Source organism: Otolemur garnettii, unplaced genomic scaffold (genome assembly GCF_000181295.1).
Source record: "Otolemur garnettii isolate 467f Iridium unplaced genomic scaffold, OtoGar3 scaffold00236, whole genome shotgun sequence".
Lineage (NCBI taxonomy): Eukaryota > Metazoa > Chordata > Mammalia > Primates > Galagidae > Otolemur > Otolemur garnettii.
In genome coordinates this window covers 313578-314302 of record NW_003852631.1, presented here as the reverse complement: position 1 = coordinate 314302, position 725 = coordinate 313578, and the positions used below count along the sequence as shown (strand labels likewise).

The 725-nt window shown below is 50.6% G+C and overlaps 1 protein-coding gene across 1 annotated transcript in view; it reads right to left on the bottom strand.

Moving 5' to 3' along the window:
* IGSF10 (immunoglobulin superfamily member 10) overlaps window positions 1-725 on the bottom strand; it is a 24889-nt gene that overhangs the window by 9415 nt on the left and 14749 nt on the right. Inside the window, exon 5 of the mRNA XM_023508274.1 lies at window positions 8-720. Within this exon, the coding sequence (XP_023364042.1) occupies window positions 8-720 (713 nt within the window). The remainder of the gene's footprint in view (window positions 1-7; window positions 721-725) is intronic.

Below are 725 nucleotides of genomic sequence, written 5' to 3'. Positions count from 1 at the left end.
CCATCGCGTTTGTCATCGTCCTGAAAGTGGGAGCTGCCACGTTGTCCGTAGCTGCACTTTGAGTAAAGGGAGGGGAGAGGGGAACCGGGGAGACAGTAGCTCTGCTGCTCAGGATCGGGGGCGTGGTCGAGTGTCCGATGGTCATTTTACCAGCTGTGGTACTCTCTTGTGATCTGCTAGACAATGTTTCAGAAGCAACTGTGCTCCTCAAAGTCGGAGTGTTCACTTGGGTTGGTTCTTCAGTTACATCTGTCAGATTAAGAGTTCTAGAAGGGAGGCCTCTTGGACTTGAAATTCCATTTGTGTTTGCTAGGGGAGAAAGAGTGAAAGCAAAGACATTGGATTTGATGGAAGTATCAGCTGTGGTTAGAACAGGAGGGATCATAGCACTGGAGGTTGTGAAACCAGAACTCTGGCCTGGAGAGATGTCGGGTTTATTCCCGTTCTTCCGAGGCTCCTTTGTTCTTTGTACTTCCTGTGACCCAGGTCTTGCTATTTGGCTTTCAGAGGTGATGACAGGTACGGGGGCAGTAGGAGGACCTGCCTCTGTGGTTGTTTTCATTGACATGGAGCTTACAGTCCTTGACTCTCGGCTTGTGAAGCCAGCAGGTGTAGGGTGAAGAGGTGGAAAGGGCAGCTCCTTCGCTGTGGGGAGGTTTCTAGAACTCTGCGTTTTAGTGGTGTGCGGGCGAGCTGTAGCCAATGTTAGAGATGGATTTTGCATC